Source organism: Mustelus asterias, chromosome 5 (assembly GCF_964213995.1).
Source record: "Mustelus asterias chromosome 5, sMusAst1.hap1.1, whole genome shotgun sequence".
NCBI lineage: Eukaryota > Metazoa > Chordata > Chondrichthyes > Carcharhiniformes > Triakidae > Mustelus > Mustelus asterias.
The window spans coordinates 89,297,227-89,324,310 of NC_135805.1; the positions used below are offsets into that span (position 1 = coordinate 89,297,227).

Genomic DNA, 27,084 nt, shown 5'->3' on the forward strand with positions numbered 1-27,084 from the left:
ATGCAAGTTCTTTAATGCTTCAGCATACTTTAAGGGATCTGTTTCTTTTACAGCAGCAATCAAGCTCTAAGCATCAGCTCATTGCTCTGTACAGTTAGTTGTACAATGAATAATCTTACAGCATTCCCTAGATTCTGGAAAGGTCCCAGTGGATTGGAAAGCCGCAAATATAACAACACTATTCAAGAAAGGAAGGAAACAGAAAACTAGGCCAGTTCATCTGTTCGTGGGAAAAGCTATTGATAAGGGAGTAGTAGCAGGGCGTTTAAAAAACCATGATACAATCGAGCAGAATGTTTTATGAAAGGGAAATCATGTTTGACAAAGCTCTTTGAGGATGGAGCAAGCATGGTGGATACAGGGGAACCAATAGATGTCGGCTGGAAATACAACTGTTCACACCAGTGGGATTTTCCCATCCCGCTGCAGTGAACGGCGATTTGGCTGGGCGCCAAACTCTCTGTTTGCTGCAGTGGGAAGTTGGCGCGAATGGCCGGTAAGATTGCGCCTGTATGCTGGAATTCTACTGCCCCACCCGCCACAGAATCAGAATGGGCGAGGGGCAGACAATGGAAATATGAGTTGACCTTGGCGGGAATTTCAGGTCTCGCTCGAGCAAGGCCATAAAATCCCATTCTTGGTGTATTTGAATTTCCAAGAAGCATTTGATAGGGTGTTACATAAAAAGTTACCACGTGAGATAAGTGCTCATGATGTTGAGTATAATATATTAGCATAGATCGAGGACTGGCTATCGAACAGGAAATAAAGTGTCAGGATAAATGGGTCATTTTCAGGTTGACACAACGGAACTTGTGGAGTGCTGCAGGGATCAGTGCTGGGGCCTCAGCTACTTATAATCTACATAATGACTTGGATGAAGGAACAGGCTGTACTATAAGCAAATTTGCTGATGGTACAAAGATAGGCAGGAGAGCAAGTTGTGAGGAGGATACAAATGACCTCCAAAGCGATATAGACAGGTTGAGCAGGCAAACATTGACAGATGTAATTTTATTTCATTCTGAGGGGGCTTGACAGGATAGATGCTGGAAGGATGTTTCCCCTCATGGGGGAAATCTAGAACTAGAGGGAACGGTTTGAAAATAAGGTGTCTCCCATTTAAGATGGAGATAAGGAGAAATTTATTCTTTGAGGGTTTAAGTAGAATTCTCTTCCACAGAGAGCCCTAAAAGCTGAGCCATTAAATACATTCAAGGTCGACTTCGACAGATACTTGATCACAAAGGGAATCAAAGGTTGAAGGGGCAGAGAAATAGAATTAAGGCCACAGTCGGACCATCCATGATTTTCTTGAATGGCAGAGGAGGATTGATTGAGACGAATGGCCTATTCCTGCGCCTATTTCTTATGATCTTATGAATGTTTTGCTCTTAATTGCAACCAAACAATGCTTGAATGTTTCCATCTTCACTCTGCCACTTGTAATCAGAAATCTAATGAGATGTACGAAGATGCTGATATTTATTGGATTTAGAGGGAGGCAGAATTATCTGATGAATAACTGTTTAGTCAAATTTACATGAATCTCAGGCTTTTGTAACAATAACTGGTTCGTAAGAGCACACTTCTATGCTTCCAGGAAAGTAACTGAATGAATACAACATTGCAATCCAGTCAATAATTCATTATTTTATAAATTTACCAAGATGAATTGAAACTCATTGAAGAAAAGTTATTTTTTTGTCACAAATTCTTTAAACTCTGACACCAATAATTATTTTATGATACAATATTACAGACTAACAATCAGTTCTGATCAAATGAAGTGAATCACAATTGATCTCGTTCCCCATCTTTAATTTGTCCAAGTGCCTATCTTGTCATTGAATTCTAACAAAACATACCCTGCTGTGAATCAAGTATTGTGTGAGTCAAAGGTCTCTTCCAGAAATTAAAATGAATTATTGTTCCTTAATTGCTCAGGGTAATATAGGAGACAATAGAATTAAAGTGGTGTCTTGACTAAAACTTTTTAGTTTAACCATACTTTTTCAATGGGCCATCAACTCTCTCAAGCTATAAATTATTCCCATATACATGGGTGACATATCATCAAATTATGGTTTTGATGATGGTCTGCTATAGTGCACACCTTTTAATCAAAGACTCCATTCTGTAGGTTGCAAATAATTATGTTGTGACCCAGTTTTGAAAATATATAAATTCCAACAAATGATCAGGGTAATCTGTTGTTGAAGTTAAACATGTTCACTTGTTGTTTGACTAGTGGAGCTGACATAACTGCAAATATCTGGGTTACTTAGCTTGGATTTTCTAGTGGCAGCTGGATATCACAGTCATAAATAAACTCCTAACCAATCCTAAATGGGTAGCGTGATCATCGGATATTATGTACTGTTTGAAATTCACTCTTTAGGAGCAATTTTAATCCTGCCCCGCTGTTGTAAACTGGTCACCTGGACAGTTCAAATCACCAGGAAATGTTATCCCTTGAAATCTCCTTTCTTCCCACTGTTTTCAGTTTCAGCCTGCTCTTTGGAGCAGGTGTATCCTCCTTTGAATACATAGCTTAGCATCTAATAATGTCATCAAGGCTTGACAGCTATTTTTGTAGCGGGCTTGAGTGGGGCAACAGTTGTACTCTCCAGCGAAGTCAACCTACAAAGAAGAGAAGCCAGAATCAGAAGAGACTGAGTGAGTTACTTCTTGACATTTTGGCATTACTTGAAGAAGCATGAGTGCTCCTTTGACAACCTTGGGGAAAATTCAGGCTTCCACTGTCCCCTTGTTTAACTGCTTTCCACCGCCTCCTCCCCAGCCCTCAACTGGCGAACCCATCTCACGGCCCACCAGCGTGCCAGGGACTGTTCTTTGGGTCCCTTGCAGTTGTCTCCTACTAGCTAACATTTTCTCCTCCTTGCTGGAGAGCTGCCACTTTTCTCAGGTTTCAGGTGGCTAACTGACCAATGACATGCCGCTAGGACCTAGAAGTTAAAAATTGCCCATGTCTCATGCTGCTGAGCTCAGGAGAGTTTGTCTTTCAACCTGGTCCCTGCCCACTGATTCCCACCCCCCTGAGTTATCACGGGCTTTTGAGTTAAGGGGCCTAATGTTCCTCTTTTCATAAAAATGGAAGAAACACTCTTTTCATCATACCTAATGAGCTGCCGAATAAGTCATTGGAATACATGACTTAAAAGCATTCACTACTTGAAAACACAAATTTGCGACAGGCAAGGAAAAGCCAGCCGTCAATTGTAATGCATTTGTGATCATGATCCTTTGTAGCATCTTTACAGTTGCTGAACCATTTGCAAGCATGTGGAAAAGACAAGAGAAAGCCACCCTTGACTCTCCTCAGTCATGTAGTAGACTGGGAGAGCCTAAAACAGTGGCCAATTTAGGACATTTCTCTCTGACCTTCAGAGGCATTTAAGCAAACTCTGAGGTGCTGAGTAGCTCATTAATTTCTTGCTTCTCCACTGGCCTACAACTTAACTTCAATAACTTGAAATGCCTTTCTCTCCCAAGAACTTTCCCAGCTCTATGATAATGTAGGGCAGAGAATCCATACACAATGCACTCTACAGTAATCTGTTCCAGCGGGCCTTGACTCTGTGAGAAGAAAAGCTTCCTCAGACTTGGCCTAATAAATATTTTATAAATATTTCTCTTAAGTTTCTCCATCCTCCATCAACCTCAAATATTCTATGCAACTGAACGTTCATTCTTTCAAAACCACAACTAATCTTTCTCTAAAGTGCTGAACAACCAAGAGCCCTAATGCTAAGTATGAATTTTGTGTATATTGGAACATTTTTATCCCTGTCTTCCATGAAGCCTTGGTGCAATATGCCACACATGGATATCATTATTGGTCACAGTTCTTGCCTGGTACCAGTTGAAGCCTGCTTAATTTTATTTAGTATAGTCTTAATGCAACCTAAAAGTCTGTACTTGCCTCCCCCCAGCCTTGTCTCACAGCCTGCAGTTTTTCAATGATTTATCAGCTGTGGCTGCCAAACCTAATCCATGTTCCGTTAGCAGATCTCCGCTCATTGTATAAAAATGCTTCTAGTTTCCTGGACTGAAATGTATAAAACCATTTAAAAAGAAATAGTCACACTCAAATGCCCATTTCACAAATGCATTAAAATCCCCTGTGTCCTATTTATTTGATCTAAATTTTTAGCTCCCATACTCATTCCTGTTATTTGCAAACTTAACCGGAATAATTATTGCCAATCCATAATACAGCATCATTATGTTGATACCATGAGGATTAAATCAAAAAGTTCATAGCGTATCGGATTTACAACAGAATAGTGCTGCATAAAAGCAAATTACTGCGGATGCTGGAATCTGAAACCAAAAGAGAAAATGCTGGAAAACCTCAGCAGGTTTGGCAGCATCTGTGAGGAGAGAAAAGAGCTGACGTTTTGAGTACAGATGACCCTTTGACAAAGCTTAAAAGGCATAGGAAGTGGGAGATATTTCTACTGCAGGGTGAGGGAATAAAAGTTGAATCATAGCCACAGAAACCAGGGGAAAAGACTGCGAATGGATGTCCACAGAGAGAATAAAGGGTGGGAATGGTCAAATGGCAGAGAAGCTAAAATGAGAGGATAAGCTGTGACAGATGAAGATGGTGGGGGGGGGGGGGCGGCATGGAGAGATGGATGGGACAGAGGTAAAATTTAGAAAAGGAGGAGAAAAGATAAGGGAAGGGGGATGAATTAGGGGAAAAGAGTGGTGGGGGGGAAGAAAAATGAAGAAAGACTATAAAAAAATAAAAGGTAGAGAACAGTAAAATAAATTAATAAAATAGAATGAAGACAAAGGGGTTGAGGTGGGGTAGAGCAAATCATCTGAAGTTGTTGAATTCGATGTTGAGACTGGAAGACTGTAAAGTGCCTGGCCGGAAGATGAGATGCTGTTCCTCCAGTTTGCGTTGAGCTTCACTGGAACATTGCAGCAAGCCAAGGACAGACATGTGGGCATGGGAGCAGGATCGTGTGTTAAAATAGCAAGCAACTGGAATGTCAGGGCCCTGATTGCGCACAGACCGAAGGTGCTCAGCAAAGTGATCACCCAGTCTATGCTTGATCTCTCCGATGTAGAGGAGACCACATTGGGAGCAGCTAATGCAATAGACCAAATTGAAAGAGGCGCAAGTGAAACGCTGTTTAACCTGGAATGAATGTTTTGGACCTTGGATGGTAAACATAGAAGAGGTGAAGGGGCAGGTGTTACACCTTCTGTGTTTGCATGGGAAGGTGCCATGAGTGACAGGAGAGGTGTTGGGTATAGTGGAGGAGTGGACTTGATTATCCCACAGCATTATCTGTGGAATGCTGACAGAGGGAGTTAAGGGAAAATGTGTTTGATGGTGGCATCACGCTGGAGTTGGCAAACATAGCGGAGGATTATGCTTTGCATGCGGAGGCTGGTGAAGTGAAATGTGAGAACAAGGGGGACTCTATCCTTGTCTGGTAGGTTCGTGGCGTGGGAGATGGACTGCACACTGTTGAGGGCCCTGTCGACAACTGTAGATGAGAATCCACGGTTGAGGGAAAAGGAGCACATATTAGAAGCACCACTTTAGAAAGTGGCATCATCAGAACAAATGCAACAGAGGCGAAGGATCTGAGAGAAGGGGATGGAGTCCTTGCAGGATGTAGGGTGTGAAAAGCTGTAGTCCAGATAGCTGTGGGAGCCAGTGGGCTTGTAATGGATATTGGTAGATAGTCTATTGCCAGAAATGGAGACAGGTCAAGGAAGGGAAGGGAAGTGTCTGAGATGGACCGGGTGAAGCGATGGAGGGGTGGAAATTGGAAGTGAAGTTGATGAATTTTTCGAGGTCTGGACGAGAGCATGAAGCAGCACCAAAATAGTCATCGATGTACTGGTAAAGGAGTTGTGGGAGGGGACCTGGGTTTGCCTGGAACAAGGAATGTTCCACATACCCCATAAAAAGGCAAGCGTAGCTAGGACCCATGTGGGTACCCATTGCTACTCCTTTGATTTGGAGAAAGTGGGATGAGTTAAAGGAGAAATTGTTGAGAGATAGAACGAATTCAGCCAGGCAGAGGAGAGTGGTGGGAATTGTTCTTTAACTTTAGGAACATTTAAGAACCTATTGGATAGGCACATGGAGTACTTCGGGATGATAGGGAGGAAATAGCTTGATCTGGGTTTCAGACAAAGCTCGGCACAACATCGTGGGCCGAAGGGCCTGTTCTGTGCTGTACTGTTCTATGTTCTATGTCTCTTTTCAAGTAAAGTGCTGTAATTGTGGGATAAAAAAATAAAGAAAACTGATGAGTAGGAAAGAGGTGAGAATAGTTTATTCAGACAAATCAAATAGCACCATAGCTCATTCGCCAGATGATTGGTTGAAATGCCTTGATCCTGATTTTTTTCAGCTGTTTAGTGCTGCTCTGTTTTTTTATATATTGTATTTTATTGTTGTTACTGTTTTTATGTCTTGGTTTTCACACACAAACTGCTCGGCATATTGCAGTAGTTGAGGTCCCATGATATCTTCAAGGTGGCAGGATCCTGAATACTTGCATCGATTTATGCAGCAAGTATCACAGTACTTAAAGGAACATTCCGGAGTTGAGAGAGTTGTATGAGGAAATACTGAGTAGACTGGAACGATACTCATTGGAATTTAGATGAATGAGGGGGGATCTTCTAGAAACGTATAAAATTATGAAGGGAATAGATAGGATAGAAACAGGCAGATTGTTTCCGCTGGCAGGTGAAACTAGAACTAGGGGGTACAGCCTCAAATTAAGGGGGAGCAGATTTAGGACTGAGTTGAGGAGGAACTTCTTCACCCAAAGGGTTGTGAATCTGTGGAATTCCCTGCCCAGTGAAGCAGTTGAGGCTACCTTGTTGAATGTTTTTAAGGCAAGCATCGATCAATTTTTGAACAGTAAAGGAATCAAGGGTTATGGTGAGTGGGCGAGTAAGTGGAGCTGAGTCCACAAAAAGATCAGCCATGATCTTCTTGAATGGCGGAGTAGGCTCGAGGGGCCAGATGGCCTACACCTGCTTCTAGTTCTTATGTTCTTATAACACAACTTTTCTTTCTTTAGGTTGAATTTTATTTCATAAAAGCTACTCAAACATTGCCTGTTCCTCCACTAATAATCACAGTAGGTGTTGGAATTGATGTCAAGCATATGCCACAGCAATAATGTCAATCTGTGTCTGTGAATATGTTGTGGCATTTGCAGGCTTGATTAAACAGTGTTCCAAGCCTTGTTCTTTCATTAAGATTCGCATGTCTGCTTGGTATTTGTCATTGTTCTTCACGATTTTTATTTAAAAATAGAAAATTAACTTTTATTGTATGGGACATATAGATGCTGTAAAATTAAATGTTGCAATTTTATATTTAAAGGTTTTAAAAGGTACATATACTGCAAGAAAAGGATACTCTACCTTTATTCTTAAGTAGCGATTAGTACATCATATTTTGGCTTACCTTTGCAAGTTATTTCAAACATTTAGTTGATTTTAAACTCCTTTAACCATCAAGATGGTGCATGCTTGGCATCGTTTCATCAGGTGCACACTTAAAAGTCCAACTACTTGCCGAAAATATTGCCTTCATTCGAGGTCAGAATAGTGTTTCCATTTCATACATAAGCCAGAAAGTTTGTCATTATACGGGGAAATAATGAATATCCAGGAGTAAAGCTGAGGTGGTGATCTAATCAGATGGCACCGTCAAATGTGAGAAAGCAGCTTGAACAGTTTGCAGCAATTATCAGAGCATGAGACTAAAGATTGTAGTCCTGAAATCATCGTGAGGCATCAGTTTTATATTTGTAATTAATTATGTTTGTGATCTGTTATCGTACAGCAGTGAGTGCCAAGGGAGAAGCTGAGTATGATATCATTCATTCACAAAGATTACAGTTGATGGTCCTAGGATGGCTACAACGGCAAAGCGGTTTTGTTAATGAATGAGTAATTCAATTTAATGGTTTGGTGGGCTGCCAGACAGTTCCCACCCCAGCGCAGACCCCATGTACGCTTGCTATCCTTGCTTTTGACTCAAAGGTTAAAAAAACCTAGTTGTGTATTTGTACTTTGTGATCAGGCTCTGTCCTGTAATGATTCTCTTAACATGATTATAGTCGGATTATTCCAACAGTTATATAACATAATGCACAAGAGGTTGGTAACCTGTAAGAATGCTGTATGTTAATTCTCGTATTGATCTGCTTTTTACATTTTCTTCAAAGCACAACAGATTTTCATTTTCTAGTAAACACAGACTCTCATTTTATTTCTTAAGTTATTTTGCCAGTTTTCTCTTTTTCCTTAAGGTGTCTTCTAATTGACTATGCAACTGAGTGAGGTAGCACATCTGATATCACATGAGCATGCACACACACACTTTCACCAAAGATCATTGGATATTGGTCACACCTGGAAGCCCTAGTTGTTTTTTTCTGTACCCTACTCCGAGATGCTGAGACCAATAGGAGCGCCTTGTTGTTTGTCTAACTGAGGTTGGTTAACTCAGAGACTGGCAATTCAACCCAAGATGATCTTTGTCTGTGTGTAACTTTGCTCCTGGTAAATAAAGGTGCGGACCCATATACTTCTGGGCACAACACCTCCGGAAGGAAATATGGCCTTGGAAAGAGTGCAGTGCAGATGGTCAGAAAGCTGCAATGGCTCTGAAGGTTAAATTGATGTTTGCATTTCCTGGAATATAGAAGGTCAAGGGATAATTTAAGGTGTTTAAGATTTTGGAAAAAAAATGGGAGATTGGTTTGAGAGACTTTCTGCAAATGAGGGAGCTGCAGACAAAGGATTATAACTTTAAAATCAGAGCCAAGCCATTCAGGAGGGAAGTGAGGAAACACATTCACACAAAAGTTGATCAAAAATCTGGGACTCCTACAAAAATGTGAGGTTGATAGATTTTTCTTGGACAAGAGTATTAAGGGATATGGAGCTCAGGGTGATAGATGCAGTTAAGACACAAAGCAGTCACGATCGTTTTGAATGGCAGAGGAAACTCAGTGTGCTGATTGTACTCAATCTCCTGTTCCTATGTTCCACCCGTGATGAAAGCCACACATTGCAGTAATCGCTCCACGATATTTTAAACTGTAGAGAAAATGGGGATTCTTCAATATTAATTGAAGAATTTCAGACCCTGTGCGCCATTGAGAAGCAGCTGTAAAAGTACTAAATCTCATCTGTTGAATCAACGTTACACAGTTGTGCATGACCGATGTATATTGTCCCTTTGCTGCAACATTGCATTACCATAAAATCATAGCATAATACAGTACTTTAGGAAGCCTTTAGTTCCACCATGTCTGTGTCTGCTCTTAGAAAGAGGTAATAACTAGCACTTTTGAATTCAGTCTTCCAAATTATCCCATAATAATCCTTTCACATAACATTCTGTACCCATATTATACTCAATTCAAACACTTCAACATTAAGCAGATTTCAATTTCACTTCTAGCCAAAGGTGCGAGACTGATTAGCAACCACCAGCTGACTTGCAATTTTAGTAGCAGATAAGGTCATGCTGTTAGTAATATCGACACTTGCACCCTTTGATTTTGACATAACAGTATAGAACAACTATTAAAGAGAGATGTCCTTAGTGAGTTGTCACATCTCTCACAACTCAGTAACGTATGATCTTATAGCTGCATGCACTTCCAGCTGTCAGTTTTTCTGTTATAAATTTCAATGACACATTTTATACTGGAAAATATCTAGCTCAGTTTGTCACACTTTAATTGCACCCTCCTGTTCAAGGAAATGGTGCAGAATTACCCTGGTGGGATGGTATAATGAGAAGGGGACAGATGCACATGGAGAGATTCCATTTTAAGTGCAGACATAAGAATGTGTAATGCACTTGTAAAATAGGGACAGAGTGCATGCATTTCAAAATGGAGCCTAAATTGATACATGATGGGGCACTATATAAAAGGCGTCATTCCAGTTCTATACCCATTCAGTATCCAGTGTTGCCTAGTGACCGTCTACATCAAAATACCTGCCAATCTATTGGATGATTATCTGCTGGCAAAATAGCCTATTTCAACTTCAAAATTGAAGGGGCCAGATAATGGAACCATTTAACCCTGTTTTGATAAGTTCACCTTTGTCACGGATGCCCAGGTAAAAGTCAATATAAAGTCTTTTAGCACAGACTTGGTATACTCATCTAGGCAAAAGCTAAAGATTTTTAATCTTTTGTTGATTCCAACTCTCTTAATACTTTTGATTTATTTTTATTGCAATGTCTTTGTTTTATTATTCTAGAATGTGAATCATGTATGCTTTTATTTTATTTCTTCAGTTCTACTTTTTACTTTATTTACCTCCATTGTCACTAGGTTACAGTACGGCCTGGACACGGCCAATCGGCTGGCTGATGAGCACGATCTGATAGCAGTCTATGTGAGCCGGCTGCAGAATGGCACACGGTTAGTGTTTGTTGAGTTCCACATAGAGCTATACTGGGGAAATAAGTCTCCGAAATGTTTTTAAACATTATCTGTGCAATCCTCTTGGAATGACTGGAATGCCGTACTCAGGGTGGGGTGACGTGGGGAGGATGAGAAAAGCTATCTGAGTTCTCTTGTGCCTGGTAAGTCTGGAACCATTGCATTCCTGATTGGTTTCCTAGTACCATTGGTATATGCTTCATGTGACAGAGGAAGTTAGGATTCATCAGAATTCTTCACTAATTTTTGTAGGTAAATAGTGTTACGAGAAAATTTTAATCTGGACAAAAGTCTCTGTGGTGAAGCTGATAGTTGCTAGGCGCACAAGGCCTTGCTTTTTGATTGCACTGCTCCAGAACGCATGTCTTGGTCAGTTGCAATGGCTTATTGATCAGTTTTATGAAGTTCTGCATAAGAAGCGCTAAAATTATCCATCACCCAGCAAGATATTCATAAATTATTCTTTCTTTCTTATTTAGGACTCTGAAAATAACACACCCTACAATATAATGCCTGGACTTCATAGGGAGCTGTTGCATTGAGTGTAATTTTTGAGTCAGGTTCATTGGCACTTAATCCTTCCTGGCATCGATAAATGGGCATCAGCGCTTGTTCTATTTAGGCACTCCATCTTCTTGTTTAGTGTCCAATTAAATGCTAGAGAACAATAATGGGTGTGTTACAGAATGGTTCTCAAAACTGGTTGATTAAGTAATTTATCAGCCATTTTGGAGCTATTATGTAAAGAATACACTGAGTTTAAATATCACTCATTCCTTCAGACATAAGGCACTCAGTATGAGCAAAGTTACTCAAAGCACATTCCAGTTTCCCTCAGTAAAATTTTCACTGCTTTTTAACTGCCTTGTTTTATTTTTCAATCTAGTTGCTGTTTTCCATTTTTGAAATCAAACAAAGCTTTTAGTTGTGTCACACTGCATGTTCAGCATGTCCTCCTCCCTATGTGAGCACCAGAAGTGATGCTGAACCTTTGTTGCACTTGTTACTCTAGACCAGTGGTTCAATTGAGAGATTCATTAAACACCGTTTCGCAGGGTTTGTTAAAAATGATGCTTTGGTTTCCTGTGATAACCCTGCACTTACAAAGGAGAACAAATGATTCAGCATGTGCAGACTGTCTTAATCCAGATGTTCATATTTTAATTCCACATACCAATGCACGTCCATCAGCCAGTGAGGTGTGTGTGTGTGAGTTGCTGCACATTAATACGACAGAATCTGACTGTTATAGGTAAGGAGTGTATCGACATGTTAGATGCAAAGAGTTTCATTCTCATTGATGCCACAACAGTGTTTCAGCTCAATTTCAGCAATCAACATATCAAATAGAACATTGAACTGTACAGCCAGTGAAGTGGAATATAAATCAGAGCAAGTAGGGAAGCAAGCTTCATGGTACTCTGGTTAGATAATGTTTTGAGTCCTCTGACCTCAAGACTGATTGGGGAGTGAATTAGAACTTTGATATATGGAGAATACACAGGAGAAATATTGACTTTTTATCCAAGGAATGGTGATCATGTGGAGACTATGGTTATGGAAAGAATAAACCTGGAATGTTACTTTCTAATGATTTGCAGAAGTAAAACAAAGGGACATAGGTTCAAACTAGTAAATTACAATTTTGGGATCAGTATCTAAGTTTTGTGCACACAAAGCATAGTTCATGTCCAGAATAGCATTGTGACTGCAAGAACCCTGGAATTCTTTCAGAAACAGTTGGATCTGACAGTGGATGTTAGGCTTCTTATAGACAGGTGGTGAACAAGGAGTCCAGAAGTCCATCTTTACCCGGTTTTAGATGTATTCACAAAGTGAGACATTACAAATGTATAGCTCCTCACTCTACAACCCACCAGCAGTGTTAATAAGTATCTCTTTATATCTGTACAAGATCTTTGCCAATGAGTGACCTTACCTGCAGGCACTTAACTATAATTCACACAAATAAGGTTCCCTTTCTTCAAACACGAATTAAATAATATTTTAAAACAACATCAAAGAAGAAAATGATATTCTATATCCTCGATAAAGCATTACATTACCAAACGCTCCTCTTCTAGGACTGCTAATAATCTTTGGAGCACGCACTTCTTTTTATGAAGCAGTCAGATAATTGATGACTTGCACCAAACCATTTGATAAAGGAGACTTCTTTTTACTTCGAAACATTTGTTTCACGCCAGCAAGATCAATCCTTAAACTTTTTTCAATTGTACTTTTTTATAAAGTGAATGCTATTCCACAAGAAATGATGGTCTATGTAACAGTCAATGGGCAAACTGTTTTCCACACACCTTGCATATAGAATATCTCTTAAAATATTTGGTCGATAGAATCCCATATTCACTGCTTCCACAGGAGGCAGTGTGTGGAATCTTCCAGCTGCATTTGCCCCAAAACCGGAAAATCACATCCAGGGTTCAACGGACCTTTGCATGATCTGCCCGCAACCCGCTCTGATTCCCGTGGCGGGCAGATGGGAAAATTCCACCCGGTATTTCTGAATCTAAAGTATTTTTAACAATCCTTTTTATTTTATTTTCTCCCAGGCTGAACGGCAACATTTCCCATTTCTACCCACCAAAAATATTACAAAACCTCCTGCATTTGAATATCTATCAGGAAGATTGGCATGAGAAGTCACTAAAAATAGCAAATTTCATGTTCCTTCGATTACACAAGGGTGGAAACCGAAGTACACATTTCTCCATATTTTTTAAATGTCTTATTTGCCCTTAAAACACCCTCAACCTTTGGGTGCTTCACCGTAATACTTAGTTCCAATGCATCAAAATGAGCATCTGGTCTTGTCTGAATGCATAACCAATTCAACTGACCAATCAAGCTTCACAACTGCTCTGTTTCTTGTTTAGATACGACCATATCTTTCTACGGTGATCTAGCGCGATTAAAAGGGAAGGGCATAACATCCTTTAAATAGGATTGCTGATTCGAATTTATTCCAGACTTATTGTGCTTAATATCTAACCCAATATATTAAAAAGCACCTGGAGCTCGAATTTAAATTCCACATTAACCTTATTAACACATTTCTCAAATCCCACAGCACCAGCCCATAAGAAATCTTCAACTTGCATTTTGAGGATGCCTGAACGTTTCCCTTTTGGTTACTGTAAGACATTATAGAATCTGCTTTTGATTGAACACAGCCTATGTTCTGCAAAGCAGATCTGACCGATGACAGATGTTGGGGTGATCCTGGTTCTGGAACGGAGGCATTGAAAGTTGAGTAACTTCCCGCTTGTCATACAGATTAGCTCCACTCTGATGAAGAGCTTCATTGAGATGGGATGGAGTGTTGATGGAACACAGCATTGGTGCAATGACTTACTTGACCCCAGTTTGCACTAATATTGGCTCTGTGATAGATCTGCCGATGAGCTTGAATGTTGTCATGCAGTAGACACTTGTCACCAGCGATGCCTCTACAACAAAAATCCAGCAAATTCAATGGCAGGATAGGTGCTCCAATATCAATGTCCTTTCTGACACTAATATCCCCAGTGTCGAGGCATTGGTTATGGTTAATAAGTGATATTGGATGAGCCACATCATCCACATGCCTGACGCAAGACTCCCAAAGCTCTCTACTCCAAGCTTAATCGCAGCAACAGATTACCAGATGGGACGTCCTCAAAGCTTCGCTGATAAAACTGCAACATGCACATCAATTTATGGGAATCTCTTGTTTGAGACCACCCAAACTTGAGAAAAGCATCTGCGAAAGTGACAACCATTTTGAACATCTCTCATAGGCCCATGTGGAGTCCAAGCACAAACAGTGGAAAGAGTGTACCAAAATCCAAGCATCCCACCCACCTCATCAAACACTACCTGCCCCACCTGTGGCAGTGGGTACGGGTCCAGCACTGGACTTTTCAGTCTCGTCTGTACCCACAACCCCATAGTGGAGGGAGTTCATCCTCGGTCCCGGGGGGAGACTGACTAAGAAGGCAACAATGACTTTGGAATAAACACCTCATCCCCTTCACCCAGTCACTCATTGAAACCATGTTCCATTGTGTCTGCATGAGTCATTTTCTTAAATGCTAAATACTGTGGATGAAGGAAATCTGATTGAACAGCAGAGAATGCTGAAAATACTTAGCAGGTCTAGCAACACACATAGAGAAACAGGGTAAATGTCTCAGGGTGATAATGACCTGAAACATCAACTCTGTTTGTTTCTCCATGGATGCTGCCAGACCCTCTGAGTGTTTCCAACATTTTTTGTTCATAAGCCAGCTTTTAAGGTATTTTTCTGCACTGGTAATTTCAGCATAAAATTCCAGAGTTAAGTGTTAGAATTCTATTCATTAACCAATGAAAGGTTATGAAGTCTGTTTCTTTGACTTCTTTTACTAGCACTCAGTCTGAGGGAAAATAAAGAAGCACCATTTCGCCCCAGTAGTTTAAAAATTAATTCTGGTATCTTGTATCACAAAAAAGTGATGATGACATTTTCTTCACTGTGTGTTTATTTTCAGTTGAACATTTGCAAAGTTTGGAGATGCTTCTTAGTTGGTGTGAGGTTCCTGCTCAACAGTGACTGTGGTACCTTTAATTAGGCAGAAAATAATTATGCTTTATGTCGTTAAAAAACAACAGCAAAATCTTTAATTTAAAGAAGCCACCAGCTACTTCAGTTATTACACAGCAATTCCAAAGGTCTTATTAAAACCTGTGAACTTAGAGGGATTATAGCAGTTTCAGAGGCAGGAGTCTGCATTGGTTTCAAGCATGATTAATTGTGGCTTCCAGACATGCAGTAGAATTAACATGAAGCAAAAGTATTAGATTTAAATTCCATTTTTGCTGCCAACTTTTGTTCTTTTTGAATGAATAATTAAATTTTAAGGAATATTTGGCAACAATTCAACTGAGCTGAAGAAACACACCCTCAGATTTATGTAACATCAAGGTGTATTTTAACAGGTACCTTATATATGTAATGCACAGCAGAATGGGTGGCAATTTCGGACAATTTGATATGGTAATATCTGAAAATATGCATAACCATTGTAGCTTTAGCAGCATAGAGTGTTTTTTAATTTTCTGGGTCTTTTCTGTCATGAAATTTTACATCATCAGATGCAAAGAATATCCTTAATTTTTAACAATTCTATCTGAATCAAATTTCATTTATTGTGACATGACATGGACAGAAATCAAAATGGTTGTTCTCCCTCTCTGCACTTGGGGCCCTGAGGAAAGATATTGGTGTTCAATGAGGAAGGATAGGAGGGGGCTCAAGTTGAATATATATTGATTAGGCTGTTGGGCCTGTTGCTGTGCCATATAATCTATGTATATTCTGACTAAATTTGAGAAGGTATTAATAGAGTGACACTTGAGCAGTCAATCAATCAATGTAAAATAAAAGCAGCGCCTTTGTAAAGGCATGAACAGACCATAATAATATCATGGATGTGGAAGTCCATTTGGCCCAATTTAGCTCGTCCATATAAGAAGAATCTATAGTCACCACCCCACTCCCATTCAACAGCCTTTTCATGACACAACAGTTCTTGTTTCCACTGGTTTACTTGGCAATGTTATCACTCTGTGGGTTGAAGAGCTTCATCCAGTCACTGTTGCCCTACTCAAGTTCACTACAATGTAATGTCCCATAACTCCAATGTATAAGGAATGGTTTTCCGAGTTAGAAGGAGATGGAAAAGGTGCGGTAGGGATTGGAGAGTCTGGCAGACACAGGCACATTTTGGGCAATGTGTTTTGGTTGGCAGGTGGTCAGGGCGGGATCTGCTCAACAGGTCCTTTCTCCCAGTGGCAAATAACAGCTGCTGTTTAGGGAGGGATGAGACCTGGAGCGACTTGTGGCAGGAAGAAATGGGAGAGGGGTGGGAAGGCACTGTGATCACAATGGCAAGGATCACACAAGATAGGAGAGATTGGGACCTAATGTCTATCAAACATTCAGCAGTAAAATTCTGGCATAGATTTTCCCTGTTTGTGAACACAAGCAAGTAAAAGGTAGGGTCAGGAAGATGATCAGGGTTTGAAGAAAGCTTGATCCAAGCTCAGAAGGAGAATGCACAAGGGCAGTTCATGGCTACTTTGTTTGTGAAGCTAGACATCGCACTGATGTGAGGAAACAAAGCATGTTTGTTATTTGATAGCATTGTGTGAAAGCAAGTTTTAGGATTGAATTATGACATTGCTCAGAATTGGTGCTCTGCGTCTGCTGTGAAATAATGCAATGAACAATTGGAATCAGGCCTTATCTTGTTGATGTTTTCTCATGAGAGCATCTATGACAAACAAAAATCTCTAGTTTAGATCATGGTGAATACTTGTGTTACACCTTTCGGTTGTGTTTGTAACAGTGTACCCAAGAAATTAACTAAGGTAACGTGCACAGCTTGTTACAGGGAGCAGTGTTTAGATAAGTTATGAAAGATTTGAGGATTTTGATTGCAGCATACTGTTAGATTAAGTGAAAAGAGTATTATATTAGTAAATTACAGAGGTGCTGTCAAACTATTTCACATGATAGTTTCATAAGAAAGAGTTTATTTTAAAGATGCGCTTCATTGTATTTCTTTGCAAGCAGACATAAATGTGAAAGCTCTTGCCATCTTTAGTTGTCACAAATTGATGAATGTAATTCATAGCCTTCCTCATCTTAACATGATAATTTTGGCTTAGTTAAATATTGGTTTGCAACAGGATGATGATATGCATCAAAGTGCAGTCACATGATCCACTGGCGAGCTAACTACGAAGAGGGAGCTGAGTCCGTAGGTCTCTCCTGTCAGTATACACCCATTGCATCACCAAGATCTGTGAAGTATCGTCTTACAGTGACACATAGCAACTAGGCACCCCACAGCCCTCGACTGAACTGCAGGGGATCCTTGAGGAACCTTAGCTTCTAGAATTGTGATATGCAGACTCCCCAGTGTGTGGACTCACCCTACAAATTTTTTAAAAATACTTTTCCAATTCAATCAAATCAAATCCAATTCAGAGTCTCAACAAGTTGAGACATTTCAGATCCAGGCTGACAAGACAGGGCGAGCGACCAAACCACCCTGTCCTGGGCCTGATCTACATGAGCCAAGCTGATTGGAGAAGGGGGAGGCCCCCCCAGACCCGAGCCCACCCGCATCCCAGCCAAAAGGCCGAGATGTCGCCCCCAAAAACCGCTTCACATGAAACACACGAAGCCCCAGTGCAACCCAATGACCTCGACCAAGCACGGCCAACCATGGGCCGCCGTCCATACACTTGATCTTAGCCAAAAGGCCGAGAAGCGCTCACCCTACAAATAGGTTAAATAATCACCACTGCCGAGTGGGTTCAGCTTGACAGAGTGAAAGGTACGGAGCAGAGTCCTGTAGGCTGTTGGTGATCACATTAAGAATGTTATGGCAACTTCTGCAACATAGTTGGGCTCCGGATGTAGGGGCTCCTGCCTTTCTTCTGGATTCAGACCGTAAGGTCGAGAGGGAGATGTAAATGCTGGGAATGTCTGATTCTCCAAAACATGTCCTGGCTATGCAGCCAATAAAGAAATGGAGAGGGCATTTCACCCCCTTAATAAAAAATGGAGAGACTCAAATAGGGCAAGTGAAAAACTTTTACCTGTTGATTGATGCAATGACAACACCAGCTCTGGCTAGAGATTTGTCACCACAATGACAAGGTGGATTTAGAAGCTCCAAAGCAGACAGCAGAGATTCTCCTGCAACCCCGGCAAGGGATAACTTCATGTGTGGCACTTGTGGCCGACTTTGACATTCCAGAATTGGCTTGTTCAGCCCTGAGAAGTGCAGTAGATGATGTTGTCTGACCTCACCAACATTCTTAGGCATGTTATGATCACAGCAGATTTTAGTTGCAGAATATACAAAATCCCAGAGGGAAATGCAAGGTTGCCCACAGGAAACTTTGCTTCTGGGCCATGCCCCTTTTTTGTATTCTGAAAATGAGAAGGAAATGTGCTGATCTCAGCAGCAAGAAAGCAGCAAGTAACACTTCTGAGATTTAAAAAATTAAAAGTAAAAGATTTATCAACAAGAAGAAAAGAAAACTTAAACACACAGCATTACGGTTGCTCAGTTAAAATTAGTTTTACAAAATACTTGCCCCAAAAGATTCCCTCCTTGGTCAAACCCATAAGTAAACACCTTCAAGATAACACTCATTGATAAATATTTAGCTATAAAAATCCAGTAACATTGCCCAAGACAAAACTGCTGTCACTTCAGTGAAAGTATGCCACACCATCTCTCAACCCTCTTCCACTCTGTTGTAGAAATCCAAGAACTTCAGAGCAAGACTCCTTTTTGCATCCAGTCTGGCTTGACTGAATGGCTGATTCAGACTTCCCCTTCTCCCAGCACAGAGCTGTTTGCAGAAGATATTTCCCACACAGCCAACGTCAAATCGCGTAACAACTCTCCTTACATATTCTCTTTCCCTTTCATCTTCGATTCCATCGTTCTTGGCATTCTTTTGAACCTTTGTAAAATATAAATATCTTTCATGTCTTTCCTATTGCCCCCACTTTTGGGATCAAATAAAATTTAATAACCTTTCCTGGTTTTACTTATGAAACATCTGTAAGTTGTAAAAGTCGTTGACTCTTGTGAAGTTTTACAACTGAGAAGTGAGGTCCCTATCTCCTAATGCAAATTCCTAAACTTTACGGTCAGGTGGTTTTATGAGGCAGGTAGCTTCATACAAATGCTTGCATTTAGCACCTCTACTCTTTTTCTCTCAAATCTTCCAGACAAATGGTCTCCACTAACCTTTCCCCAGCTTAACCAAGTTGTTTACACACACAAACACACATGGCCGCCTTTACAGAATAACACAATATTCCCTTCCAAAAAATAACAGCTATTCTTGCAGGCTGCATTCCCATCATCTCTCACCGATGGAAGGATACCAATAACTAATTAAATATCTTGTGTTTACAACTGCATGAATCTTCAAAGTGCAGATTTGCATTTTTGTCTTATGTAAGACTCAATCCATTCTGTTCAGTATAATCATATGCATAATTTGCTTATTTCCTTCTGACATTGACTCCAATTTATTGGTTTGTATAAATTAGTGAATGTGGCTGTAGTCTATCACTAATCAGGTATTTGAATACATGAGGGAGAACATCAAATCATTGTTAGCTGCAAACTCTTCCATTTTCAATACCTATCAAACTGAACAAATAGAGCTCCCTGTCTTTCCTACTCTTGGATCATTCCCTGACAATGCAGATTGAAATAAATTTTGTTATAAAGCTATATATTTGTTCCTTTTTCACCTAGTTCAAAGAATGGAAATATAATTAACTGCAAGGCCTTGTATGGGACAAGGAAAGAAAGAGCACCTCATCAGTGTTGCCCGTAATCTACATGTGCTGTTTCCATGAAACTACCCCACAAACCATTCACAGCCGTCCCCTTTTAAGATGCTGTGCTTGAATAGCTGTTAAAAACATTGCTGCTGTTAAAATGAACAGGCTGCACACAGCAACGAATGTTTAGAGACATCGCTCAAGTGTAATATAAGATTTCAGAATGAATAAGGAAATTAGGTTATTTATTTTTGTTACCTTTGTTCATAAATACACCCCAATTTGTGACATATGGTGAAACAGAGACCCAATGTTTGTTGCAAAAAATAATGTTGAGACCGTCAGCATTCACCGTCACTGAAGAGTAAATCGGGCAGCAACCCAAGTATCTGCATGTACACAGTTTAAACACAAATCAGGAAGTTGCTGTTTGCGTTTCCATGCTTCCTCCCAAGTTTCACTGCACTCATAACTGGCTAAACGCTTTGCCATTCAAACACTTGAAGGGCGTGCAATCACTGTTTAATCCATTAACATATCAGAAAACATTGAGGCTTCCTTTCAGATGTGAATGATTTTTCACTGGCATAATGGGTCTTAATTACTGTAAAACAACCTCATTGGCACTGAAAATTTACTTTCTAAAGTTTGAACTCTCATTCCTTCAGACCTTAATCATTCTTGGGGATTAAGGAATGTTTTTACATTTTCAATTTCTTCATCTCTTGCTCTTAATCCCATCTTTATTTCACTCCCTTTATTTAAATTTCTGGACATGATTTGGTGTTGAACAAAGTATTCTAATTTACACGCTCTGGTTAGACTGATTGTCTCAATACAGGTTCTTCAATCTTCAATCCTTGCTGGATCTTTCCCTTCACTTCCCTGTATTTTGAGCACTGGCTCCGCGGGCTGGATTGAGAGGTGCGGTGAGTTGGATTGTGGCCTGTGCGCTGTATGTTGTAAAACACAGCTCTACCCTATGTTCCATCATCCAAAAATTTGTTGAGGAGACACACCTTTGCTTGCTCTGCTGTTTGCTGCAAAGGTGCAAGCCAACAGACTTGTGGGCAAGGTTTTTTTTATTTACTCCAGGGATGTGGGTTCACTGGCTGGGCAAGTGGAAGTGAAATGAAAGATGTGAGTCATTATCACAGAAATTGTTCATCTTAATGGGTGTGACATCGTTTCTGCGCTCCTATATGTCCTAATGTGCAATTGAGTGAAACTTACTGGACCCTTAGGCTCCTCTGAATCCACAACTACATTTTATGAAATGAGCAGATCATTCATTCTATTTTTAGTGAAATTAACTCATCATCAGGTCTAATTCGCTCAAGAGTAATGGACAGAGGCAGACCTTTATCCAATATGAGAGTGAATTTCTCCACTGCCTTTCATAACCACAAGACATCCCGGAACACTTTACAGTCAATTAAGTACATTTGAAGTGTAGTTAATATTATGTAGAAAACATGGCATAAAAATTGTGTACAACAAACTCTCGCAAACAGCAATCTGCTCAGGATCAAATAATCTTTTTTTTTGTGTTCATTGAGGATAAATACTGGTCAGGGCAGCTTCCCTGACCATCTTCAAGATAGTGTCATGGGATCTTTTAAATTCACCTGAGAGAACTGCCATAATTCCATTTAACACCCTGTCTGAAAGATGCCACCTCTAACACTCCATCACTCCCTCAGTATTGCACCAGGATGTCTGCCTGGATTTTTTTTTTTCTCCAGTCTCTGGGGTGGGACTCGAAACCTCAACTTCCTGACTTGGAAGCAAGAGTGCTACCAACTAAGCCATGCTGACACCTAAGGAGAAAGGTTAACTTGTTCTAAGCATACAGAGGCAGAGTAATATGTCTGGGATACTGTCTTTACTGATTGAAGCAGCAGTTCAGATTTGGTTCAACTATCATTAGCTCAGTCCTACCATAAGGCTATCAGTTCAGTCTCTGCGGATGGTTTCATGTGGTGTGCCTGTTTTTAATTCGGGTGAATGTTATTTTTATCCCAATGTGTCCTGAGGGATGTTGAACCTTGAAGGATAGGATGTTTTGAGGTGAGCACCTATTTTGTTCACTATTCAATCTTGAGGAACCTTTAAAAAGCCCCAAGGTTTCATTAGCCTTGCTTCACCTGTGTTTGACAATGAATTATGCACCACCCTGTGATTCAGGACAGGTATATGTTTTAAACTATTTACAGTCCATCTGGGAACCCTGAAGAATGAGGTTACAGAGAACAAATGAGGGGTGGGATCACCATTAGATATAAACACTTGGATGAAAATTAAAACCATTAATTTGAAGGTAAGGAGCCAGTGTCACTCAGCAAGAATAGGGTAGATGAACATGTCGGACTTGATGCAAGACAGGATTTGGGTAGCAGAGTTTGAATAGCAGGATGAGCTGAAATAGATGATATAACATAGGGTAGAACACAGGCCACAATTCAATGCTGTGTCTCTCAGCCCAGCCCGCAGAACCAGTGTTCAAAATACGGGTAAGTGAAGTGAAAGCTCCAACAAGGAGCTGCTCCTCTAATAACACACCACCTCTCTCCACATTTGCTGCTGATACACTCAGCAAAAGAAAATAATTTCATTAATGCTGAGTGTTATTCCTCCATTGTATTTGGAACTGTGGTTTTGGTCTTAATTCGTGTGGAATGAAGAGGAAGGCTTTCTTTTGTTAGAGTAGAAAATGGGACTTGGAACCAGAGGAAGATATGGAAATGGTGGGCACACGGTTTTGAGATGCTGAGAGTGGGGCCTGGAGTGAGATGAGAAGTATTGAAGTTGTTTAGAGTGGTAGGAAAAGAGCCTGGGGCCCCAGATTAGGACCAGGTAGAAGATAGCTGTGGATGAAATGGGACATTTCATGATTTATTTTCCACAGCAAAAAAAAATTACAGATTGAGACTGGGTTCTTTTTGCGATTAAATTAATTTTTTAAAATTACACTACATAACTGTGAGGAAAACTGCTTTTACAAATTCAATTTAACAAAATTGTAATTGGGTTACTTTGTATGTTGTGACATTATTAAACATTGTATGCAATTAAAATATTCTCACATTTTTCCAAAAATCTAACAAATATGTTTGTCAAAAGTCTGTCAACATAGTTGCCTTAACTTCCCACATTTGCACACCAGGGAAAAGGATTTCCTTTGGGGGAAATTGGGCTTGCTCTCAATGGGTGGGATCATGTGGAGATGACAGGGGTCTTGGAGATCCATGAGCCAACTCTTTACAGGAAAACTTGTCACACCTTGGGCACTTGAGGACCCCAGGAACAGAAGTTCTGCCCACTGAGAGTTGCTGGCCAAACGGGGGCCAGCAATTGCATTGAACTGAAGTTCCACTGGGCAGGCGATAGCTGCAGGGGGTATGACATTCACCCGAGGCCTCTGATTGTCACTGAGGTGAGTGATGGTGGCAGGTGTATCACAGGGTGGGGGTCACGGGAGAAGTAAATGAGTGTGTTCAACAGCACAGACAGGGTGTGGCTCTCAGCAGGTACCTCCACTTCCCAGTGCAGAGTTCCTCGATCAGGCACTGAATACTTTGAACGAGGGGTTCCCCTGCCCCACCGCAAGCAAACGCACCAGGGTTTTCTTGTTGTGCTACCCGCTTGGTGAGTTCCACACCTACCCCTGGGTTAGTACTAGCAGCGGTGGGGTGAGTTCTTTAATTGGTCATTAATTGGCTGCTTAAGGATCTGAATTAGTGGCGGGGTGGGAAGGCCATCCACGGGCCTTCTCACCACAGATATAATTGGGTGGAAATGGGAAGGTGACAGGAGCCCCCCACTCCACCTGGAATGTTTCCCCTGCTGCAAACTCGCCACAGGGGAGGGCACAATGTTCTCCCAACATTCTACACTCAGTCTCTTCATACATGGTTATTGCTCAGATCTGCAGTTAAAATATCCAGCTTTATCAGGGAAATTGAAGGCAGATGCAAAGAACTTCGGTTCATTGTTTTCACCGCTGTCCTTTGGAAATTAAGAAATGCAAAAATCTCCTTTTTTTATTTTTGACTCTAGTTTATGTTGGGATCACCCAATTAACATCTTGAAGAGCTTTGAATGGTTGTCGAAAACAGTTTGAAAAATGGTTTTATTTTCTCAAAAAATATCAGAGTATTGGACATAATGGATATAATGGGCGAAACATCTGATTTTTGCTTTTAAAGCTTCCACATAATTCATGAATTTTGCCATTAGATTTATATTGAACAGTACCGAGCAGCCTTGCATGATTGGATGATGAGTGAGTGTCTCGCCTCCTTTGGGGTTTGGTGGGTTTGCAATGTTGCATTCCTGATTTAGAATGAATAATTAATAATGGAGTTGTAACACCACTGAATCTCTAACCAACACAGGTTCCAGTCCCATTTATTTTGCTGGGAAGAGATCCACTCCGCTGCCTGAAGATAAAGGTTAATTTCTGAAAGATATTTATTCCTCTGTTTAGTGTCTTGGACAGTCCGAGCCGACTGGATGAAGAGCACAGGCTGATTGCTAGGTATGCTGCCAGACTAGCTGCAGAAGCTGGAAACACAGTAAGTATCACAGCCTTCCTTATTCTACTTAATCATTTCTTTCAGGCCTTGGGCTTGACAACTGACACTGACTTAAATGACAGCTATTTAGTTCAAAAGAGATGGATGGCATGGTTTTTGTAAGATGTACAATAATGGACCTTTGCCTTGATTTTAGGGCATTCATCCGATCAAAGGATTTCAAACAATGTTACGAATCCGTGCAGTGAATTGAGTGGCTTACAATGGTTGTCTGAACCAAAGGTAGCATTACAGCCTTGAAATGCCTCCAGAGTATCCCTTGTACATAAAGCATATAGTCTTATGCTTGGGATAGTCTTATGTTTTAAGCTAGAAGCTGCCTGTTTGATCTTCACTCTCTGCTCCATACCATGCAATTGAACCCAGTGATTGACTGATAAATGTTGTTACAAAACAGTGCACATTGTAAAAGAATTATTGGTTTTGAGGTATAAAAACCCTTTGAAATAAAATCGCAAGTTCCGAATGGTTAATCTGGAGCAAAGCAGTTCGCAGTTGTCCTTGACCTAGGTCAAGGTAGGGTTGTAGAGATAAGCCAGGGAACTACAGACCTTACAAACTTTTTAAACCAGTGAGTCTCACATCAATGATAGGGGAACTATAGGAGAAACTTCTGAAAGAGAGCATCTATCCCCACTTGGAGAGGCGAGGCTCGATCAGGGATAGTCAGCATGGCTTTGTCAGAGGGAAGTCATGCTTAAAAACTTTGATTTAACTTTTTGAGGAAGTGACCAAGTGTGTAGATGAGGGTAGTGCAATTGATGTAGTTATACGGATTTCAGCAAAGCATTTGACAAGGCAAATACACATGGGATACAGGGTAATTTGATAAAATAGATTCAGAATTGGCTCAATTGTAGGAGACAGAAGGCTGCTTTAGTGACTGGATGCCAGGGTCCAGTGGCGTACCACAGGGATCAGTGCTGGGTCCCCTATTAGTCATCATTTATATTGGCATATAGATGACTGTGGGGGTAGGATTAGTAAGTTTGAGGATGACTCAAAGTTTGGCCGGGTTATTAAAGCGAGGTTGAGTGTCTTGGCTGTTGTATAAACAGAATGGTGGGGAGGCAATGGCCTAGTGGTATTATCGCTGGACTATTAATCCAGAAACTCAGCTAATATTTTGGGGTCCCGGGTTTGAATCCTGGCACGGCATATGGTGGAATTTGAATTCAATAAAAAATGTCTGGAATTAAGAATCTACTGATGACCATGAAACCATTGTCGATTGTCGGAAAAACCCATCTGGTTCACTAATGTCCTTGAGGGAAGGAAATCTGCTGTCCTGACCTGGTCTGGCCTACATGTAACTCCAGAGCCACAGCAATGTGCTTGACTCTCAACTGCTCTTTGAACAAGGATAATTTGGGATGAGCAAAAATGCTGGCCAGCCAGTGACGCCCATGTCCCACGAATGAACAAAGAAAACGGTCAAATGGGCAGATGGAATTTAACCCTGAAAGGTGTGAGGTGATACACGTTGGAAGGAGTAAATTGACAAGGAAGTATTCAATGAATGGTATGACTTTGTTCTGTGGAACAAAGGGACCTTTGCGTGTTTGTCCACAGATCTCTGAAGACGGAAGGTCATGTTAGTAGGCTGGTGAAAAAGGCATATGGACACTTGCCTTTATCAATCAAGGCATAGATTACAAAAGCAGGGAAGTCATGTTGAAGTTGTATAGAACATTGGTGAAGCCACAGCTAGTGTACTGTGTGTATTTCTGGTTGCCATGTTATAGGAAGGATGTGATTGCATTGGACGGGATGCAGAGGAGATTTACCAGTATGCTGGCTGGGCTGGGACATTTAAGTTTTGAAGTGAGAGTGGATAGGCTTGGATTGTTTTTGTTGGAGCAGGGAAGACTGGGAGGCAACCTGATAAAGGTGTACGAGATTATGAGGGGTATGGACAGAGTGGATAAGTTCCCCTTAGTTGAAGGGCCAGTCACAAGGGGACATGGGTTCAAGCTGAGGGACAGGAGGTTTAGAGGGACGTGAAAAAATCTTCTTCCCAGAGGATGGTGATGGTCCAGAATGCGCTGCTAGGGCAGGTGGGAGAGGTGAGTCATCTCACATCCTTTAAAAAGTACCTGGATGAGCTCTTGGCACATCATAACGTTCAATGCTACAGGCCAAGTGCTGATAAATGGGATTAGGTGTGAGGTCAGGTTATTTCTCGTGTCAGTGCAGACTTGATGGGCCAAAGAGCCTCTTTCTGCACTGTATAGTGCTATGATCCTGTGGTACAAATGACCAGTATTTGTGAATTAAGCAGAATTTATGACTTTGATGGGAACTTTGAGTCTGAATTCAGGAAGTTGCCTGCTTTGAGGGAATAGTTAAAATGGTTGATTTCAATAGATTGTACTTGGGATGATACCTTATTTATAAACAAACCATGCACTGCTTTAATTGATCTGCATCAATACTTTATCCTCCAAGGGCCTAGGATTCCTTGAATACTGACAACACAGCCAAAGTTTCTTCTGTCTCAGAAGTAATGATGAACCGTATTTGAAAAGAAGTGTACCATTGAAGTGATGATAAAACTGTATCAACACAGATACTAATGTTCCAAGTTTTATCCATCACTCTCATTCCTCCTCCTTTATTTGGA

General features: G+C 40.7%; 1 protein-coding gene across 4 annotated transcripts in view; it reads left to right on the top strand.

Moving 5' to 3' along the window:
* The window catches only part of dtnba (dystrobrevin, beta a), a 279,394-nt gene that overhangs the window by 135,476 nt on the left and 116,834 nt on the right, over nt 1–27,084 (top strand). For all 4 annotated transcript variants that reach the window (XM_078213018.1, XM_078213019.1, XM_078213016.1 and 1 more), the window contains exons 5-6: nt 10,383–10,472; nt 24,353–24,440. In XM_078213018.1, the coding sequence (XP_078069144.1) occupies nt 10,383–10,472; nt 24,353–24,440 (178 nt within the window). The remainder of the gene's footprint in view (nt 1–10,382; nt 10,473–24,352; nt 24,441–27,084) is intronic.